This window comes from Delphinapterus leucas, chromosome 4, assembly GCF_059928025.1.
Source record: "Delphinapterus leucas isolate spDelLeu-1000000601 "Yukka" chromosome 4, BTC_Dleu_Yukka2, whole genome shotgun sequence".
Taxonomy (NCBI): domain Eukaryota; kingdom Metazoa; phylum Chordata; class Mammalia; order Artiodactyla; family Monodontidae; genus Delphinapterus; species Delphinapterus leucas.
In genome coordinates this window covers 45,587,295-45,606,869 of record NC_143132.1, presented here as the reverse complement: position 1 = coordinate 45,606,869, position 19,575 = coordinate 45,587,295, and the positions used below count along the sequence as shown (strand labels likewise).

Genomic DNA, 19,575 nt, shown 5'->3' with positions numbered 1-19,575 from the left:
TTTTGAATCATTTATTCAGGACCTTACTTCGCACATTTAATCCAGTTTATCCTATTCCTATTATAATTAGCTTTTGGTTTAAGCAGGTACACACAAAAACACTCATTTACACACATCTCATTCAGGGTAATTGGCAACAATTTCAGCTGCAGAAATATATAAAATATACACCCTTAAATCAAAGAAGAGTCTTTTTTTTTCCCTGAAGACCTCTTACTTAAAAAGTAAACCAAAATCTTATCTTTTATGTATATTTATTACAACAGTATTTGTTAAAGATAAAATAAAGCAAATTGCCATATATACTACAGAAAAATATAAAAAGAATAATTATCCTCAGTAGAACTTTAGCAAGCAGAAATGCTGTCAAAAGTGATTAATTTTGAAACGCTCAATTGTAGATTGAAAACAAAGTTACTGACTTTTCTTTTAGGATGCCTGAACATACAAAGAAATGAAATGGTTTACTTTAATTTTTCTGAACTGCAGTTTGATTGTATTTAAAAGGTATATACTTTTCCACTGTTGATTTCCCTTGGCAAACTGAGTTCATGTGAGTTTTCCTTAACTCATTGTATATTCCTTCAAAGTCTGCCATCCAGTCTTTTTACTTATTTATTTATTTTTTTTACATCTTTATTGGAGTATAATTGCTTTACAACGGTGTGTTAGTTTCTGCTTTATAACAAAGTGAACCAGCTATACATATACATATGTTCCCATATCTCTTCCCTCTTGCGTCTCCCTCCCTCCCACCCTCCCTATCCCACCCCTCCAGGCGGTCACAAAGCACCAAGCTGATCTCCCTGTGCTATGCGGCTGCTTCCCACTAGCTATCTAATGTATTTGCATTATTGCTTTTCTGCAGTCCTCTATATGCATCAAGATATGATAATATTATGCTCACTAGATCCTAGATTCTCTGCAGCTTCAACCTTATTTATTTTTCCTGGCTTATTTCTAATATCTAAACTATATGCCTTCTCAATAAAAAAATTTTTTCACTGGATAATAGTGCATGCAATATTTGCCCAGACTCCATATCAGATAGGATTTCACATGAAATATGGAAAGGAAAATACTGATAATCATTGTTAATAGACTTTGAAGACATTTTAATATTGGCTTAGCACTGTAACTCCTTTGCTATAGAAATGGCCTAGTTGGATCTGTTACTGGTTTATAGAAAACTGGATTGTGAATTTATATCTTAACATTACTAGTCAGGGGGACAGTAGTGAGGATATGAAAAAGTCTGGCTACTTGAGTATAAGGCTCATTCAAATCTCTTTGCTAAGGTAAAAATAAATAAACAATATTAAACATGACTATTAATCATATACCTAGTAATTGCAAATCTGATTTTTGAGTCCCCATGTGTTCACATTTATTTTTTAAACTGATTCAGAGTAAGCAGTGAGGAAGTCTCACAAAATTGACAAAGCAAGAAGGTGAAGAGAGCTATTTACCCCATCTTTGCCATTTACCTTGAACCTAACACATGGCATGCAACAGAGAGCAGCTCAGGTAAAAATGTCAAAAGAGGTGTTTTATATATAGCATTATATTTAAAGCATAGGCAGACAAACGAAGATGGTGTTTCAGAAGAACATCCCTTCAACAATTAAAGAGCTTCCAAGACTAACCACAAAGGAAGTATCAGGAAGACCTTCAACACTGATTTTTATTTTTAGAATTTATCTATTTCTATATCCCACATGCTGCCTGTTTCCTATTTTTCTCCTTTGTAGGCTTTGCTTATAACTGAAAAACTTCTTAGTTTAAGGCATATATCTGAGTTTGGCCTAGACTCTAATCTATACATATGAATTACTTCAGTAATGAAAAATATTATCAAGTCTTCCACAACTGACAGAAAACTGCTAGAAAAATGTAAGGTAGAATTTTTGATCTAATCATACTCAACCTAAGATGTTACTTTCTGAGTATAATGAATATGCCTTTATATTTTATAAATAAGTCTAGTTTTCAAGACACATTGTAATGTTTGGATCTTATGTAAATTTAAGATATCACATGACGTCAGATAGTTATTGCTGTGAAGTAACAGGGAAGACTGGACCAGTGCAACTTCCGTATATTATTACACCATCATTATCAGTGCATAATTCTGTTTCTCAATGCCTTTATTACTCTGATTTTCTTTGTTTATGGTAAGCATATAAGCCACTAAATGTGTAAAGGCAAAGGTGTCATAAGTCATCAGTCTAAGACCCTATGTATAATCAATACTCTATGGCATATAAAATGTTCTACCCACTTTCAAATACTGTTTGATTATAGAAATAAATCAAAGAAATAACTAGATGGAGCAAAGAGAGCAAGCTTATTTTAGGGTATATACCTGGTAACATATTTCCAAGAGGGACATTAATTCTTTTCAAGGAGGCAGAATTTGATTTTAATAGGGAAGAATACGATGGAGAAGAGTTTGATTCAAAAAATATAATTTCACTTATGTCTTTCTAATTTCTCCTTTCTTTCTCCATCCTCTTTGCTTCTCTCAGCTCCCCTCCCCACTCTTCCTGCCTCCTCTCTCCTGAGATTTTCCTACTTCATTGGATGACTACTATTTGAAAAGCACTGCAATAAATATATGAATATACTTGCTATTCAACTTTCAGCCAATTACTTCCTGGTATTTTTCTCTATTTGATACTAAGAATAATAACCCTTTACTATGACCTTTCTAGAAATGTAAAAGGTCATATAAATAATTGACAACAATTACATAAATACTGATTTCAGGCTTGTCTGCTTTCTGGTTCTCATGATTCAGTGATTCTCTTATTGCAGTTAGTGTAAAAATACATACTGCAAAAATATTGCTCCTTGATAGCACAGTGTGACATGAATGCAAAGAAACTATTTTATATAAGACATAATCGTGTATCTCATTTAAATTTGATTAAGGAAGTAACTGGGAACTAAATTAGCACCATCATTAGAACAGATTTTGTGATTCCTTGAATGACATAGCAAATGTCTTATGAGACCCTAGAAGTACTGTAACATATAAACAATTGGTAGAAAGCAAATTAATTTCTGCCCAGTAGGCATCAACCTTTGGCCAGCTTTTTAAGGTACCATGATACAGGTCAAGGAAGGAAGTGCTTTCTGCTCTCAAATTGATGTCCTAAACCTGAAGAGTCACTCAGCTATTAGGTGGCAAAGAAATACTTTAGGGTTCTTTTTTCTTTTAATATGAAATAATAAAAACTTCTCATATCATTGCTTCATTCCTCTTTATACAAAATATAAAGAGAATTCTTGGGAAATAAGCTATAGTTGAATGGAAGAGGATAAAAATTACCTTAGAAATCATAGCAGTGATTACTGAAAAGTGCCAGAGAAAGTGTACAGGGATCACTTATCCAAGTGATATAAGCCAGAAAAAGTGAGTTGAGTTAATTTCAGTTTGAGGGAACAAGTTTAGATCTATACATTTTTTATGAAGCAATTGCTTTACACCTGATTTGTATTTAAGTCATGGAAACTGAACTGGGTTTTCTTTCCCACGAAGGTTGGAGGCAAATCTGGCTTAAAGCCTAGAAGAAGAGGGCGCTAGATGTTCTTTTAGATCCCTCTCGGGAAAGTTGTTTTGTGTCTGTGTTATAGAAACACCATCTTACTTCTGTCAGGCTCAGTGGCTAAATGACAAGGGCTGTCATTTTTACCAGTGATGTTGAATAATTCAAGTCACTACTGATTTGTAATGTCATTTCTGCTAAATATACCTAAATCTGCCAAGATTTGTCATTAAGAGTTAAGTTTGTCATTAAACTACAAATCGTCTGTTCATCTCTTCAATTCCAGTCACTGAAATATTAATAGACATGAATGCTATATTTTTATATTTGCAGTTAACTCTGAGAGCTCAGTTTATATAGATTTTTATTTCCATTTTTTTGCAACACCACCATCACTACTACTACCAACAATAAAATTCGTGTGCAACTGATACCACTTTTTTTTCCTAGGGAGAAAAAAGGTGGCATAACACTCATTAGAATTAAAATTGCTAGTTTTTATTTCATATAATTTTGGTTCCTACTTATCAGTGGCATTGCTGGCTACAAAGTCTGAAACCACTGTAGTAATTATCCAATGATAAAACCAAATGACACTAAAGCATATTTATGGTTGTTACTTTTTGTATGTTATAACTAAGTAGGCAAGGGTAACTGAAAGGCAAAAGAAAAAATGTCAGTGTAATAATTTTAGGCTTTGATGGAATAATTTTTCTAAGAAAAACAAGAAATGTGCATGATGGGATTTTGTTTCCATTGTATTTCTTAGTTTTTCAAATGTTTCCATTATTCAGCTGTCTGGGCCAGCCCTCCTGAAAATATTGGTGTCATTACCACAATTTGTAGCATAAGTATTAACTGTGATAAGAAACACAAGAATTATGATAAAAACTCCAAGAATCAATATCCTAATTCCATCTTGCTAAACACATATAAAATATAAACTGGATTTGCATGCCTCAGGTACCAGGGAGGAAGACAGCTGAATATTTTGCAAAATGACAAGAGTAAAATAATTTATGATTATAATAATACCAAGGATAATATACAAAGTGATTTACTAAACTTTGAAATTTCATTTTAAAATGCTCAATATCCTTTATTGTGTTTTTCCTCATTGATAAAATATGGCTTTGGTCAGATTGATATTTTTAGGGAAAACTGCATGTTAATTTTCTTTCTCAAAAATTTCTTCCAAATTTGCTACTTTCTGGCCTTTTTTCAAATAATTTTTCTTTAGTGAAATGGAACTTTAAATCTCTGTAAACTTACTCAGATATAAAATTACTTTTTCAGTTAATAACACTCAGTTTTAAATTCTTTTTTCTAGCCAGTTCCAAGTGGTAAAGTGGCTTAAATTCATCCCTGTTTTATTCTTGAGTTACAAATTTGGGACCTGGTCTCTAGTTTTTATTTATGACAAAGCTTTCCTAGAAGAGGCAGCACTATGCTGATTGGGTGCTCAGTTTACAGATCCTTCTTCTACTTCCTTTATATTATTTTCAGAGCATTAGGTATCACAAATGTGGTTCCTGCATTTTAAAAAGTCACTTGCATTTCTGTTCAACAATATATTTTAGAAATATTTATTTCTGTATTGTTCTGTCAATTGTAAGCACAGTCCTACTGCTGTATATGGTGGCAGAAAAATTCACCTGAAATACCTACCAGCAGGAATCCTGGGGGGCAAAGATCCTCTCCCTGGCACTGGATGCGGGGCCTGGAGGCTATTTAAAAACCCTGCCCTCAGGAAGCTGGGGCAAAACGTTTCCACCCCAATGGCCGGGAAGGATCCTTTTAAGAGATAAAAATTGACATTAATCAAAAAGTATTCTTTGTGGAAAAGTTGTTGATCATTTAATTGGAACAAACCTATAATCAACAAAGAAATCAAACCTTACAAGGAAGCTATGAAATTAAAAGGAATGGAATGCATTTTTATTCACAAATTTAAGAAATAAACCTAGTTTTTTGAAAAGAAAGTTACTCTTAACTAGTTACAATTAAAGAGGGTTTAGAAGCATCAGAATGCTAAGATGAAATTTCTAAATCTACATTTGACAGAATATATACAGAATTCATCTCTACATGAGCTAAAGATACCCAGAAAATAGCCACGATAGGATCTGGGATTTGTGCTGCACTAGAAGAAGCAGTGATTTACTTTAGGTGTATCAGTAAGACAGCTTAAAATGAGGAAAGCTTCTATACCACACAGTAATTACACATGTTTTTGAAACAGTGGTAAGAAAAACAACATACACATTTTTTAATTTGCTTCACTTTTCTATTAGGGACAAGACATGAGAGTTTGCAAAGGTAGAACCACATGCTTTTTCATTTTTAAGAAGGCTATTGAGAGAGAAGCAAAAAAAAAAAAAAAAAGTAAACTACTTGGATGCTTATCCATAAAATAATATAATGAATCACAGAATAAAAGAATATCAGAGCTGAAAAGGACTTTAGAGATCATCCAGTCAAAACAATCTGGTTTTTTTGAGACCAGCAAACTGAGTCGGGGAAGTGATATCACATGGCTGGTGGACTCCCAGTACAAAGTCTTTCCACTATAGATTAAAAATAAATGAGTCATTTCCTATATGGGAGATTGAGATCCCCTGAATACGAGTTAGAAACTTAGCACTTTGGAATAGCGGCATTACATTTTGGTGTCTCAGTGACCTGAAAGCTACTAAAATCATTCAGAAGAAAATGTATTATACATGCAATATTAGTGCATGGGCAGCACTGGTAATTGATACAGTATATCTAAGTTTAAATCACAGTAATGCCCTAAAAGCAAGTTACACTGATAGTTGTAAGAAATGTGTCTCATTCGAGACCTCTGAAACCCCCATCAGGCACAGCAGTTTTCATATGTAGAGACCCAGTTCAAATTTAGCAAGTCCTATATTTTTGAAAAGACTTTGCTCTGTTCTTTGACACAAATTTTGCACCTAAAATAAGTTAAGATTTGATTTTTCTTTGAACTTTGACCAGGACTAAAGGGATGTGGTATACCATTCTGTCTATATCTTGCTTCTATGGAGAAAGTTGTTGCTAAAGAAAAAGCAGCATTTATTAGATCTTTAGAGATGTGTTTATGAAAGAGCAAAGTTACAATGAATATTTTCATGGGTGAGGCCTATATATTGTGCACTGGATTAAAGAAAGCATAGAAAGAGTGTCTTATACGGTGCATAAACTGGTTTTGTTGTGTATTTTACGGGGCTTTAATAAAATGGCCCGGTAGAGCTGGAGTCCCTTAAACATTCAGAGGTGTGGCAAAAATGCCAAATGTAAGCCAGAGAGTGCTCTGAGGTAACTTTCCATGAACAGTGAAATTAACTACTCTTTTGTTACTACATGGGATATTTATCACCGAGCATAAAGTTAACATAAGCCTGTGTGCGGTGTTGCCCATGCAAGGCATCTCCCGCACTGCAATGTTTCATCATCATCTGTGAAAGCACTCACTAATGTAAGGAGCTTCACTGAATACCACGTGGAGATAATTATATATTTATAAAGCATTCTTATTTAAAGTTACAAAAGAAATGGGGATTGTACAACAGGGAAAATAATTACAAGAAATTCAGATTTTATTATGTGCTGTGAAAAACAAAAATGATCTAATTTTAGCTGTGGATTTACTGACGTCAAGTAATCAGAAGCCTGGTTCAAGAACACTAGATCATAAAGAAAAAGAATATCATCGTCATGAAGAGGAAAGTAAAAGAGACATAAATGTAATTATCTTAAAGGAAATCTGAAGGAAAACAAAAGCATGTAGAACAGTGACTCTAGATAATGTTTATCTGCTTCACATTTAGAGCTTTTTATCTGAGTTTTTGCTATTTTTGCCAACATTATTCAAAACTGTTAACTTAGAAAAGATGTCCATTATTTTAACTCCTTGAAAGAAACTAAATACAAATATTATTTTATTGCTACAATTACACTGATTACTACTTTTGTTGTTGTGACGGCCTGTCATCTTTAATAGCAGCTTTCATTTTCCTAAACTTGCTGCATCATTCATAATGGCTTTGTTATGTTTCTTTACTGTGGGTTAAAAGGTCTTTCATTTATTGTGGCATCTCTTCCTTAAGTAACTGTCATTTTTTATATCTGAAACAAAGAGAAAAGGTGGTGCGCATGAATATATATTCCATTGAGATATCACATTGTGTGATAATAACGCCTTATCAGTTTTCTTCTTAAGGTCAGCCATGTCGATAGAGATTGCAGGAAACACTACAGCTCTACATTTTCACAGTTCAATCAGGAAAACTGAAGTTATTCTTTGTTATAATTCCCTTATCTCTTAATTTGCAAGAAATTAAGTTCACAAACCTTTTGGAATTTGATATGAAATAATTTTAGTCTGATTTGCTCTATTTCTTAAGTTGCTGACCCCATCTGACTGGGTTTTTTTAAAGTAATGGTGGAATTTATTAATCAATTACATTGTAGCTTAATAATAAACAACGTCTACTATCTATACCAGGAGAAATATAAATTTCCACGAGTATTTTGATTTTAGTTACTTTCAATAGCCTAAGTATTTGTTAATACAAATTAGATTTTTATGTGATGAGAGTATTCCTCTAGCCATTACAAGTTTGAAATGTAAAATGTGTCACTTCATACATGCTTTCCTTGAGTTAAATCTCAAATTCTTGAGTTTCCAATTTGTTAGTGATCTTGAGTTGCGGGTTAAAGAGAGACCAACATGTGACATTAGCATTATACTGTCTGTAATATAGAGTTACCAGATCACTAGGTGTTCTGTATTTTTACTTGCTAAACCTGGTAACCCTACTCTAATATAATTTCAAACACTTACGGATATCAGATGGATAAAAGGCACTATTAACTACTGATATAAGGTAAGATTAACATAAGTCACTGGCTGCAGGGGTTGGTGATTTATGTCTTTCATTAACTCAGTGGTTCTCAATGCATTTAGGGAGCCTTGCACATTATGACTGTGGGAAGACATCACTGGTGTTTAGTGGGTGGGGATCAGGATGCACGCTGAAGGCATTGCAGTAAGTGGTATCCTGCCTGCACAAATGGGAATTCTCTCTCAAAATGCTGGTAGCACCCATTGAAAAACACTGTCCGAGAATAAAGAATCCTAAAAAAATGGTTGCTAATGAATAGGTCATATAATGAGGTAAAGAAACAGTGTGAAGAAGTTGGTGTAGCCTGTATTCTGACATTAATTAATGGAGGACTGATCACTCAGATCATCTGAGAATAATCTTGCCCTTAGAGTTAGCAGTTTTCAAAGAATTATAATAAAATATATTTAGCACAAACTCAATGAAAAACAATCCCATTTTTCATTTGATATTGCAGCAACCTCTCTGAAATAACTTTATATTAGAAATTAGATATCATTAAGAATTTGTGTAAAAGATAGCAAACTATGACCTTAAACTCTTTGTGCCTCAACTTTCTCCTCTGTGAAATGAAAATAACTGACCCTACCTAACGGGGCTGTTTGTGAGGTTTAAATGTGAGTAAATTCTCATAAATATAAGACAATACTATTAGCCCTAATGTTTTTAAAAAAGAAATCTCTTTAGATGGGAAACAAATAAAGATTAATTAAATTTTCTAATGAAGAACTACCCCTCCCCCACATATATACACATATCCCCAATAGAACAAATCCTTTTTTCAAAGATTACATATCAATAATTTAATTTTGATGCCGAAAAGTTTAATAAGGGCAGTATCCCTATAACATGAACTTTTGAGATTTGACTCCTTCAAATTGTTTCCATTAGGCTGTATTTTTGCAGATAACCATTTGATCTACGTATAGACAAAGAATGCATAGTCTTAATTCAAGACAGACAAACAATTTAGAATTGGAAACTTAAAATACATGTATGCAGGGCTTCCCTGGTGGCGCAGTGGTTGAGAGTCTGCCTGCCAATGCAGGGGACATGGGTTCGTGCCCCGGTCCGGGAAGATCCCACATGCCGTGGAGCAGCTGGGCCCGTGAGCCATGGCCACTGAGGCTGCGCGTCCGGAGCCTGTGCTCCGCAACGGGAGAGGCCACAACAGTGAGAGGCCCGTGTACCGCAAAAATAAAAAAACATGTACACATATGTGAGTGTATTAAATAAATATAGAGTATGGAAACTCTGTCTTCAACTCCTAAAATGAGTTCTTTTTCAAGCACAATATGAAATGCAAGGATGATTTAATCTGATCTAAAAAGAGTAGATCACAAATAGTCACTGGGAACAATACTAAAAACAGGGATTTACACATAACATAACAAACCTGGCCCTAATATGTAGCATTTTATGTATATTGTGCCTATGTGTGGTGTGATTATTATTTGAAAGCAAGTATTGAAATAAACTGAACTTACAATCAGACCTAAATTGATAAAGTCTGTGTTATTAACATATAAATGAATATTATCTCAAAATATTTTAATTTCATTCCTTTAAATATATTTTGTGAGTGGTTTATAATAAATATAAAACTACAATAAATACAGTAAAATAGTAGATATATATGACATAAATTAGTATTCATATAGTAGAGATTTTGGGCTCAAAAATGTTTACTGTTAGGGACAAGACCAAAAATTTGGAGAGCTAAGAATTGAGTATGTATACATTCAGAGTAGAGATCCTTTCTTCACCCGTAAGTATCCAGTATAGAGTTCTGTAACTGACACATAGCAGCCTCTCCATAACTGTGTGGTTTTGGTTAACGATGGTATCTCTGAGCTACAGTATGAATGATTTCAAAGTTCAGTGATAACATAGTCTGTTAAACCAAATGCTATGTTGAAGGGCTGTGTTTCCTGAGAAATGCTCACTTCTGAACCTTCAGAGATTCTCTACCTCTTTCCCTATCTGTCTGTCTGCCTTCCTGCCTGTCTATCCATCTATCTATCTATCTATCCATCATCTGTCTAATTTCAGCTGTCCCTTCTTTGTCAGATTGTTTGTGTTTCCCTCCACTCCTTGTGTATCTCATGTATGTGCCTCTTTCTTCTTCTGTTACAATAATTTATAGCATTACACATTCTTTCTCTGAGAGAAGTAAAAGAAAACCATAAGCTCATTAGTTTTGTTTGAACACATGCTTCCTAATTTTCTGTGATGGTGGATGAAGACTCAGACTCTAACAGTTACATCACCAATGAAGAGGACCAGCAACCGTAAGAAGAGCTATTTTCATGTAAGGCATTGGAAGAATGACTCTTTCACTCCACTGAGAACTTTATTTTTGGTCTCTTTATGTAAGCATGCAGTCTACAAAAAAGTAAGCTGCTCTGCCTAATTTGGTACAGAAAAGATTCCTGCTTTATTGTAAAGCTTGAGATGGGCCAGCTGGGAACCCAACTTGGTCTCTTCTAAGTAGATCAGAAGATGCACAGAGTGCAAGCTGAATAAGTGGATACCTCAATGATGAATGAAAAGTGACAAATTGCTCCTTAGGCAAATATCTTGCTAGGATCTAAGGAAATACTCTGCCTGCTTACTTGCTTCCCAGGCCAGTGGCAACTTTCTAATGACTAGCCAAGAGCTAATTTTTAATTAGGCTTAGAATGTGAGAGAGAATCACTCTGTTTATGAATGACTCATTCATTTATCCTTTTATCCATTTATGGACTTATTCATTTATCCAGTAAATATTTATTGAAGCACCTTTTTTTTACCTGGCACTATGACACATTTCTAGTACAACAAGTGGAAATAAAATATTTTTTGATATGACACTATTATTTTCAGGAAATGATTCTAACTAAGCTAAGCCAAAGATGCAATTACAAAATTTTGCCCATTTCCTAAATTCTTATAAATGGAAATATGCCTACAATGAAATTAGTATTTTCCTTTTAGCACAGCTAATCTCCATGTAGATTCTTCGGCACCAAATACAATTAAAAGATCATGCAATCATTACTGCTTTGGTTTGGCTTCTTTTTTAATCCTTCAGGTCACTGCAATATGAATTTTATAGATTTCTCATCCTGTTGTTCAATAGGTCATAATAAAATTATTGAAGCAAAAAGGGCAGTTTCATGGCTAGATTTTTATGAGTTCATCTTCAGTGCTTTTAAAAAGAAATTTTCAGATTTTCCTGAGTTATTTTTAAACTTGTAAGATATGTGTGATAAAACTGTTATTGTAAATTATTTTTTAAAACTATAGCATTAACAAGGAGAATTAAAATATTTTGAAGCTGATTAAGAACACTTATTGAAAAATACATTTTAATTAATATTTAATACAGAAGTCCTTTAACTTTAAAAAAAAATATTTAAAAAATACCTAGTTTCCTAACCTGTAAAATTAACTTGGAGTAGAACTTCCCTAAATGTCCTTTAAGCTTAAAAGTCTGTTTACTTAATTTTTATTCTACTGCTATATTAAATGAAGCCTATATTTTCCCTAAATATGGGTTCTGTCCAGCAGTCTTACCTATGTTTATGTTCAGTAGCACCTGGAATTTTAATTATCAAAAAAGTATCCTGACTAAATTTGCAATCTGCCAGTACATCCATCAGGTTTACTAGTGAAAATGCCTAGGCTTGAGGGCAAGCAGAACTCTGACTCAATCATTCACCATATGATTAATCTTGGTTAAGTTATTTACCTTCTCTGATACTTAGTTTGTTCATTTGAAAAATGGAGCTAATAATAAACGCTTACATTGGTTTATTGTGGATCATCTAGGAAGTGCCTATTAATGGCTGACAGTAAGTGTTTAATAAATGAGGGAAAAATATTTCTTCTCTTTAATTCCCTAAACTTGACCTATGATTTCATGTCTCCAGGCCTCCATGATATTTCTTCCTCCTGGAAGGCCCTCTGGCTTCTGTGAAAACATGCCTACTGAACCTGGTGAGAACTTGCTACTCCTCCTGCGGTGCCCCTGTTAACGTTGGTACTATAATAGAGGTAAAATGCTATCATAAGGACAGTATTTATTTGTCTACAATTTTATGATACCAAACTCCAATGCCTTTTGGGACCTGTCAAGTACAATATATATCAGGTTGGTGACAAAGGCACTGAGTCCAGCTGAAGGGTAAAAGTTCTGGCTAAGGACAATGAATTCAAAGTTTTAAAGAACCTTGTAGATATCAAATAAAACACACCTCTTAGCTGACTTCAGCCTGTGGGCTGCCAGCTGGTGACTTCTGGCTGACATGTTTGTCTTCCCCACCAGGTTGTGATTCCTTCAGAACAGGGATGAGTCATGCACATCTTATTCTCTCCTGTATAACCAATCCCAGAACTTGTGCATGGTAGGAGCTCAATGTAATAGTTATTGAGTTGAATTAAAACCATCTTAGATGAAGAGTTCAGAGCTTGACTTTATCTGGATAAATAATAGACTGAATTTTCTTGATGTCAGAGCTTTTTAAACCATGTATACTCTAATAATATAAATATCATCAAAACTGTATATAATTAGTCAAGCTCAATGACATTTATAACCTTCTACTTTAAATGCTTACGCAGAGCCAATGTTTAGGAACCAGGGACAGATTAAAATTCTAGAATTCTTTTTCCTAAGAAGTGGTGATGCAGTGAACTGAAATTGAAAAGTGTGTCCTCCTGACTGAGGGCCTTGGTTGGCAGATGCCGACCCAGCCTTTTCTTTCTTGGGTCAGACTTTTAAACTATCTGTTCTTTAAAAATGCTTTTACACTTCAGGTGCCAAGGAGTCAGCTAAGGAGCTGCTAAGAAGCCTTTGTATGAAAGCTAGATCTATTTAGCTCACAGCTAACGTGTGCTATGATTTAATATTTATGAACTATGGGTATGTCTGTCACATTACTAAAGGGAGGGTTGTACCTTTAGCACACCTGATAAAGAGGTCATGAGGCAGGCTGCATTTGCCTTTTTGTAATTTTCCAAGGCTGCCTACAGACCAGACTGGCCACTCGTTGCTAGCATGTATCCTGCTGTCAGGTACATCACATTGTTGCTCTATTCTGTACAAAATATGAATTTAGTTTCACTGCCAGATATTGATGATAACACCCTTGGCAGTGTTATCTACAAAAAATGTGTTAGTACCTACCAGGCATTTCTCAATTAAGGTTAAGATATTTAAATTCCTTTCAAAGTTTTGTTGGCTTTTTCAGGTCAGAATCATACCCATTTGGTATCTATATGGTGTGGAGTAGATGGCAGGATAATTTGGTTTACTAATTACCATTCTGAAAATTGGATTGGTCTTGAAATAATCAGGGAACGCGATTGGTCTTGAAAATAATTGAGAGCAGCCAACAGAGAACAAAACTAATCAAGTCCCTAATGATTTTACATCAATTCTGATACCGTAAATGTATGCCTGGGGTGGCACCATAATGGCAATGGTGGTGGCAAAGACACATCCACTTTTCCAGGAAGCTACTTTTTGCTTGAGGTAAGCATGTGGGATTTCTCTCCACGTCATTCCCTGTGACCATGCGTGGTGGAAACACTTAGGAGGAATCCTCCCCGAGTAGTTCCAGTTCAGATCATGTCACTTTTCAGCTTCAAAATCTCAAAATCTCCTTACTGCTGAGCACAAACCCAATACATAAGAGTGGCTTCAAAATCTTTACTTCTTAGTTCAAACATACTAGAATATTCATTGTTCCTTTAATGTGTTGCTTACTCCCAGCACAAAGTGAGAATGCTGCCTCGTGGTCTGATCCATTCTAAATGCCCTAAGTGCCACCTCTTTTAAGAGACTTTTCATTTTGTCACTGCAGGAATAATTGTCAACCACAGGGCACAAGTGCTGGAGTCAGAGGGATCCAAGGTCAAACCTTATGTGCCGTAGCTTGCTGGATGACCATGAAGTCACTTCCACTTCCTGAGGCTCAGTTCCCATTTAGGTAACATGTGGAAATAGTCAGTTATGAAGACAGTTGTACAAAGGAGTGCTTATAAAATGCCTAGCACAAAATAGACAGTCAAGGAGGACCTCCCTACCCACCTTTCTTGGCTATTTTCCTTCTCTCACATATAACACTATCACGTTTTTTTCCTTGCAGTATAATTCTTCCTGTTGATGACATATCTTATAATAAATTCCATGAAGAGCTTCTCATTTTTATATTTCCAACAGAACTTAGCATGCTATTTGCATTTAGGGGTCACTTGTGATGATAACTTTTAAAAACAGCAACTACAAAGCATATCTTCATCTTCCTTATTCATGACAATGTTATTGTTGGCTTTGATAACAACTTCTAAGTTGCAACGGGTTTAGCAGGTGAGTCAAAATATCATTAGAGTCATAAAAAGGTTGTGGGGCTCCCCTGGTGGCGCAGTGGTTGAGAGTCCGCCTGCCATTGCAGGGGACATGGGTTCATGCCCCGGTCCGGGAGGATCCCGCGTGCCGCGGAGCGGCTGGGCCCGTGAGCCATGGCCGCTGAGCCTGCGCGTCCAGAGCCTGTGCTCCACAACAGGAGAGGCCACAGCAGTGAGAGGCCCGAGTACAGCAAAAAAAAAAAAAAAAAATGTTGTGACATGTAAAGCCACTCTCACTAGCTCCTATGTTCTTTATTAACAGACAGACAGATGGACAGTGAATGACACTAACAGCCAGATATGGGGGTCTCCACACATATCCTCTCATTCATTTCTTTCAGTCTTGCCTATGTGCTCTCTCATTTATGATTGAAGGGTCAAAGAGAGAAGCTCTTGAGGGGAGAGCAATCTGAACTGTTTAAGCCCAAGAGAAAGGTGAGGCACAGAGCTAGAGATGACGTTCTCTGGGGGCCCGGCTCTCTTAGAAACAAGCCAGCAACTTCAACTACGGCCTGAAACAAACTAATACCTGTGTTGGGCTCTATTTTCAAAGGAGAACCTAAATGTGAAATGAGCTTGAAAAGAGTCAGGCATTATCCAGTTTAACGTATCTTTTAATTTTTATTGAGGCTATTCCTTTCTTTAAGCTTGATGCCTTTGAGGCCTATATTAATTTAACTTTCAGGTCCAATCTGAGATAACACTCATTCCTGATAAAAAGGGAGAACATGGAAACAGACTTAAAGAAACCTGATTTTATTACTCTTAAGCCACATGAACTGGGCATGTTGAGACTGCCTGAAATAACGTCTCCACTGACAATATTCCAGCCCCTCACTGTGCTACCACTTTCACGACTGTTTACCATTAGGTTATCCTTGGCAGGCCATTAGACTGAATTCAAAATGAGGATCCAAGTACATCTTGTTCTGTGAGAATTACTGAAGGAGATTCAGGGATTTCGTACAGAGAAAAAGTGAGAGAAAGAAGGCTGGCAGGCGTTGTTCACTGTTGAAAATGCTCCCATTAATTTGTTCTTCAGAGCTAGTTCCAAGACAATTTCAGACTCTTGTATCATAGATTACTGGTTCACTTAACATACATGCTTTTCATTACATTCTAAATATTGGCTTGGATGTAAATTTGGGTAGTTTGTGAAAATGTTCTGCTAGTGGTGCTGAATGACTATAGCTTCTTGGATACAGTGACAGTGTGAGAGAAACTGCAGCTTCTGACATGATATATGTGGACAGGAAAACATTTGGAAGCAGTTTGAGTGCATTTTATTTCTGCATGGGCTCTTTGGGCACCCAGCCACTATCAAAGCATCATTTAACAAATTATGGCACCACAAAATATATTTTATGCTCTTGATGTTAGTTTTCAAAAAAGGAACCAATAAGTGTCTGGAGTTAATACCTAAGAGAAGAACAGGACTGAGTTAAAATTAAGAGAACGTTTTTATTGGCAAATGAAAAAAACTTACTGCTTTCAAAGTATTACATTCAATTTTATTGCTATTTAAATAGGCTCATTTTGTGTACATGTTGTTGCCTTAGTACTGAAAGAAAAAGATGCTTGTTTATTGATACTTTCAAGGGGCCAAGTCATTTTATTATACAGTGGTGAATTTATCACCAAATTTTACAGTTTCAGAGATTAGAGAATAATGATGCACTTTCATTTACATTTGATTTATACAAAAATCCAAAGAAAACAGCTCTCTCATTTACCCTTTAAATACTGGCACCTGTGCTCTTAAATGGAGAATATCATTATACAGTCTTATTGTCTGAGGCTGTGGGTAAATGTTGTGTCATATGAATCACCCTTTAGCACCAATAAAGTTGGGCCAGTGGAGAACTGGGGTGATGAAACTGCTCCCTGGAAGAAAGCTGTTCACCCATGTGAGGCAAATTTAGTGTGCTGGATGAGGTAATTTGCTAAATGGTACCCTGGTGCCCTAGAAGCCTTAATTCACTTCAGCTGAATGAGCAGTTGGATCAAACTCAATCATTGAGAGTTACCCATTCATACTCAAAGGCATATAGATCTCACACTGAATGTTAACTCCAGGGTAACGTGGGTACAGGGCTGGGAAAGTAAAAAAGAGTGCACTTAATTAGAAAGCCCCATTTAAACTTGCTTTTCAAATTACATTTTCACAGCACTGAATGGCAGTGACCCAAGGAGATAAAGTATTTTCAGGGAAGGAAAAAGCAAGTGACAATATCATTTCCTAACTGTAATCACAACCTCTGAGTTTGGAGTGAGTCCCAGAAAGTTTGTATTTAAGTATAGATTTAACTGTAATCTAGCAAATTGTAGAAAAGATGTGCTGGCAAAGATAAATACTGAATAGTGGAATAGGCTTGCGACGAAATAAACAATGAAGAGGAGATAGGTTTTGGGGTAAATGACATATATAGATCAAAGAAAAACGGTTGCATAAAGATGAAGTTTTATGTTTATGTGTCTCTGTTTATAAAGTATTGATTCACCAAATTTTTAGCACAATCTCACACAATCAACAAATGTATAAGACTTTTTCAAACATTCAGTCCTCAATGAAACAAATTTTATTTTCCTGAGATACTTTTTCTTTGATTTAAAATATGTATCTTATGAAAAAACTTGAGAATAATCTTGACTCTGTAACAATACCCCACCCGAAACAACTTTTAAAGATTAACATGCTGGGACTTCCCTGGTGGTACAGTGGTTAAGAAACCGCCTGCCAATGCAGGGGACATGGGTTCGAGCCCTGGTCCGGAAGATCCCACATGCCATGGAGCAACTAAGCCTGTGCACCACAACTACTGAGCCTGTGCTCTAGAGCCCATGTGCCACAACTACGGAGCCTGCATGCCACAACTACTGAGCCTGTGAGCCACAACTACTGAAGCCCAAGCGCCTAGAGCCCATGCTCCGCAACAAGAGAAGCCACTGCAATGAGAAGCCCGCGCTCTGCAATGAAGAGTAGCCCCTGCTCACCTCAACTAGAGAAAGCCCGCGAACAGCAAGGAAGACCCAAAGCAGCCATACATACATACATAAATAAATAAATACAAAGAAAGAAAGAAAAAGACTAACATGCTTCCAGCACATGCTGGTTATCCCACAAAAGGAACAACTTCAGTTCATATTTGGTGACTGAGGAATGTCCTGCATCTCTAGTCATGATCTGACCTCCTGATGGCAGAAACTGACGGTGGCTCAATGTCTACTTCCTTCTTCCTCGTTTCAGAACCCCTGATTTTTAGCTGGTACTTGCTGGCCAGAATAAATAAAATATTTTTTCAGCTTCCTTAGGCATCCAGATGAGGCTACATGACTAAGTTCTGACCAATGAGTGTAATAGGAAGTGCCCTTAAGTGGAGGAAATATGACCATGGCTACCCTTTCCTCCTTCTTGAAGCACTGAGCTAAGCAACCATCCTGGACTGTGTGCTGAGGATAGCCACTCAAGGAAGGTGCTGAGTCTTTGAGAATCATGAAGGCATCCTTCCAGCTATCGATTGCCTACCTCTGGATGTTGCTCATGTGTGGAGAAATAATTTTTATTCTTTTGATCCACTGTTATATGGGATTTTCTGTCACTCCCAACAGAATCTAACCATAAACTGATAGTTTAATTTGTCCTCCTTTAACATGCTTGGTCCCTGAATTAACTGCATCAATATCCTGTGACGACTTCATCTCACACTTTGAATTTGAAACAACCTTCATAATTATCATTCTGGCTATTCTAGAGTATTATTCTACATAGTAAAAACTAATGCATGACTGAATGACTCTTATCATATACTTTCTACCATTATTTAGATATAAACCTTTTACTTTTGATGAATTCTGATTGATAAATGGAAACATCCCATGGGTCATTTCTAATCTAATTTTAATGTCAGTTTTATACACAAATGCATTTTTATTTTCATTTTCAACAATAAAACAAAGTATATAGATTAAATAAAGACGGTACGCTTTGAATTTAGGAAAACAAGTAGTCTTCTCGAATTGAATTCTTCTTCCACTTAAGTTCCATTGGGATCAACTTGAGGGCAAAAAGTATTTCTGACTCAAAGTATCCAAATTTGTCAAGACTTATAAGTCAGCGTGCACTTAGACTATTCTGACAGAAGACCCTGCTCAAAGCTTGGGCTTCCAAGCTTTGAATGTTAGCTGCTCAGGCTGGTTGGTGAGTGGATGGGGGGAAAGCGGGAGGGGTACAACTCTTTAGAGGATGAGATTGATATACTTTCTCCCACAATGATGCCATCCCTACCACACGTAGATGTAGCTGTTCCCTGGATTACTAAAGGGAAAAATCCACGGACAAACTTTGTGTGAAATCTAGAAATTTCTTGAAACTTCATAGAAATCTAGGATATTTAGATGGAACCCATTTGCCATTGACCCCTTCTATAGAGGATAGGTGCTTTGCTCTTGGAAAAAAAGATGTGATAGAAAAAATCTTTCAGATAGCCAACCTATTCAAAACCCCCAATTTCTCAAGATAGCAAGGATCTAAGAATCACAATTCCTATAATCCATCCCCTAACACACACACCCCTTTGGATTCCTTAACTCAGTGAATGGACTTGACCATTCAGCTAATTTCTAAGTTGGAAACTTGACGGTCATTTAGACTCCTGTCTCACAATCACCTTCCTATTCTAAGGGGTGGTGTCCTGTGAAATCTATGTAGTAAATATCTTTCT

General features: G+C 35.9%; 1 protein-coding gene across 1 annotated transcript in view; it reads right to left on the bottom strand.

Annotated features, from left to right (window-relative positions):
- LOC111178990 (ephrin type-A receptor 6) overlaps positions 1-19,575 on the bottom strand; it is a 201,620-nt gene that overhangs the window by 34,759 nt on the left and 147,286 nt on the right. Inside the window, 1 exon segment of the mRNA XM_089909884.1 lies at positions 5,220-5,345. Coding sequence (XP_089766010.1) covers positions 5,220-5,345 — 126 coding nt within the window.